The following is a 3,064-nucleotide window of genomic DNA, read 5'->3' as shown; positions in this document are numbered from 1 at the left end:
AAAAAATATATGTTATAAATATAGCATATCCATGTCCATGTATGCATAGGAAAAGATGGAAAGAAGTAAACAAAAATATAATGAATTTCACTTAGAGGTGAGACCTTGGGTGATTGTCATTTTCTTCATTATATCTTTCTGTACTTTCTAAAGTGTTCCAAAAGGAATTTATAACAAAATTCTGTTTTACGTGTTTTTCAAAGAAATAATAATAATGGCTAACATTTCACTGAATGTTTAATATATGCCAGGAACTAATCTAGTCTATTTACTTTTACTGACACATTTAATCCTCAGAACCGTATGACGAAACAGGTGCCTTCATTAAGGACACTTAATGGTGGATGTAATTAACATGCCCAAAAGCCATGGGGAAGAAGTGACTTGTCTAAGGTTACATAGTCACAAAATGGCAGAGTTCGAATTCAAGTCCTGGCAGTGGAGCCCAGAGTTCACACTCTGTACCACTATACTCTAGTGCAAGGGTCCATAAATTGAGGCCCGTGGGCCAAATCTGGCCCACTGCCTGCTTTGTATAAATAAAGTTTTATTGACACACAGCCACACACATTCATTTATGTATTGCCTTTGGTTGCTTTTATGCTATAAAGACAAAGTTGAGGAGTTTCAACAGAAACTGTATGACCCACAGAATCCAAAGTGTCTACAGAAAAAGTCCATTTTTTCCCTAGTGCTTCTCAAAAAATTGCTATTGACATAAAGTTATTGTTTTGTTGTTATGGTCAGAAGAACTCTTGGTTTTGCACATTACCCCCACAGAGGCACCAGAAAAGACAAAATGGGGACAATATATATATTTTTTATTCTTAATGGTACAGGTGAAGATGAAAGTAATCCCAAGAGAGAACAAACTTAGGTAAGGAAGGAGGAAAGTAATTTCATTGACATTAATATGATTCCCATTTTCTTCACTGGATATTTACACAAAGCAGTAAAGATCTCTAAGCACCTACATACGACTCGAGTAGGTCATTCACCAATGCTAAGCATCATCTGATGGGCCTTGCAAGGGCCCTTGATATTAGCCACACATCACGTATACTCACTTGGAAGAGCTGGACGTTGGCTGGAGGGTCTTTCTGAAAGAGTAGGGTGGCACTGGCATGGGTGGGGTCCAGCTTGCCACACTTCTGTGGAAGCAAGTTAACAGGAGTGATCATGACTAGGTCTATCATTGATCCCACTCTTGGTTGTCCCCAAGTGGGAATGGTAACAACTATTCCCCACATCTCCTCATTTTACACTCCTAGTTCTGGCTGGATCTGTCTCAACATCAGATCGTGGACTCTGAGAGCCCAGTGTTTTATAACAGCCTCAGCCTCTTTCCCACCCCTGCAGCCTGCACAGAAATGGTTTGTGCTTCCTCCAACACACCAAAGGCTTTCCCTCCCTCCTGCATTTATTCATGCTGCTCTTTCTCTCCCTGCCTCGCTGGAAATTTCTTCCTCCTCATTTCTGTGAAAAATAGTTAACAATATGGAAAATGCACACAATATAATCTCAACAGACTAAGAAGAAACAAAATTCTATATGCAGCATGACCCCAAATTTGTTTAGGAAATAACATGTCCAGATCAAAACAAGGAAGATGACAGGTACACAGATGGATGGATGGATGGATGGATGGATGGATGGAAGGAGAGATAGAAAGAGAAAGAGAGAAATGAGGATGACAGAAGATAGACATATAAATGTAGGAAAAATATCAGAGGAAAAAACAAAACTAGTAGCAGTAGGTTCCTCTAGGATCTGAAAGAAGGGTAAGTTTAATTAAAAAGAAAAGTTAATTAACAAAAACAATTAACTTACTTTTTAATGTAAACAGTTTAAAAATTTTTAATAGGTTTCTGTGTTCTTAAATTTTCCACAGTAAGTTCATTACTTTTGTAATCAGAATAAAATCGAGGTGCCTGGGTGGCTCAGTCAATTGAATGTCTGACTTTGGCTCAGGTCATGATGTCACAGTTTGTGAGGTTGAGCCTCACCTTGGGCTCTGTGCTGTCAGTGCAAAACCTATTTGGGATTCTCTCTCTGCCCCTCCCCTGTTCACATGCACACATGTACTCCCTCTCTCTCAGAGTAAATAAATAAATAAATGTTTTTTAAAAAGAAAAAAAAAACTATTATGAATGTTTTCTAAAGAGGAATTTCAGTCTGCTGTATTTACACCTATAGAGGATTTTTCCCTTAGCGCTCCCCACGCTACCTTCCTAATAGTCACACTAGGATGGCTTTAGTAATCACGAGGCTGCCCCTGGTGCTGAGTGCAAAGTCATGCATAAAAAGTGCAAAATGAATGCTCACTGAATCAGTATGGGGAGCTGGGCTCCTGCTCAGCCACACCCTCTCCAGAACGCACACTCTCACAGTGACCACCATCCCCCTGGCTGCAGCATTGCCCCCTTCCATTCTCCTCCCACACTCTACCTTTTCATCTCACTCCACATTCCCATTCTAACTGCAAGACCACAGTTGTATCAGCTAGCCTGCAGAAAGGATCATCTAGTCTACCACCCAGATCAGCAGATTTTCCAACTGAGAGTTAAAGAGAGTTGCAACCTATTCAAGTTTCAAGTGAGGTAATGACTCACTCAGGACCAGAACTCTAGTCGCTAATGCCCATCCCAGTGTTGTGCCTCTCAGTCATCCCACTGGCTCCCATCTCCATGTGGCTCCCTGGTCTGTGTGTCCTTGGAGCAAAAGCTCCTTCACCTTTAGCCATCAGTAGGGAGAAGCAAACTTACCACCTCGTCCACAGTACTCCCTCACTCAGACTGGCTTCTTAGACCCCCAAACAAAAGTCCTGCAGAGAGTCTGCATCTTGCCCACACCCCACACTCACATCTTCTGAGTTCTCTTTGCCCAGTTTCTGAAGCACCGTCAGGTAGAACTTGAAGAAGAAGCTGAGGGTCAGGGTACGCCGGAACTCCACCATGCCTCCAGGGGCATCGGGGGCCAGGGACAGCTCCTCCGCCAGGCCAGCACACACGTCTTGCAGCAACCCCTCATTCCAGAAGCTGCCAGAGAGCAGATGGTGGGAAAG

General features: G+C 42.3%; 1 protein-coding gene across 1 annotated transcript in view; it reads right to left on the bottom strand.

Moving 5' to 3' along the window:
• Nucleotides 1-3,064, bottom strand: part of LOC115290732 (xanthine dehydrogenase/oxidase-like) — a 64,203-nt gene that overhangs the window by 26,462 nt on the left and 34,677 nt on the right. Inside the window, exons 12-13 of the mRNA XM_029938557.1 lie at nucleotides 2,864-3,038; nucleotides 1,068-1,151 (exon numbers count right to left, since the gene is read on the bottom strand). Of these exons, the coding sequence (XP_029794417.1) occupies nucleotides 1,068-1,151; nucleotides 2,864-3,038 (259 nt within the window). The remainder of the gene's footprint in view (nucleotides 1-1,067; nucleotides 1,152-2,863; nucleotides 3,039-3,064) is intronic.

This window comes from Suricata suricatta, chromosome 4 (genome assembly GCF_006229205.1).
Source record: "Suricata suricatta isolate VVHF042 chromosome 4, meerkat_22Aug2017_6uvM2_HiC, whole genome shotgun sequence".
NCBI classification, from domain to species: domain Eukaryota; kingdom Metazoa; phylum Chordata; class Mammalia; order Carnivora; family Herpestidae; genus Suricata; species Suricata suricatta.
The sequence above is the reverse complement of the archived record's forward strand: the minus strand, read 5'-3'. Positions and strand labels throughout refer to the sequence as shown.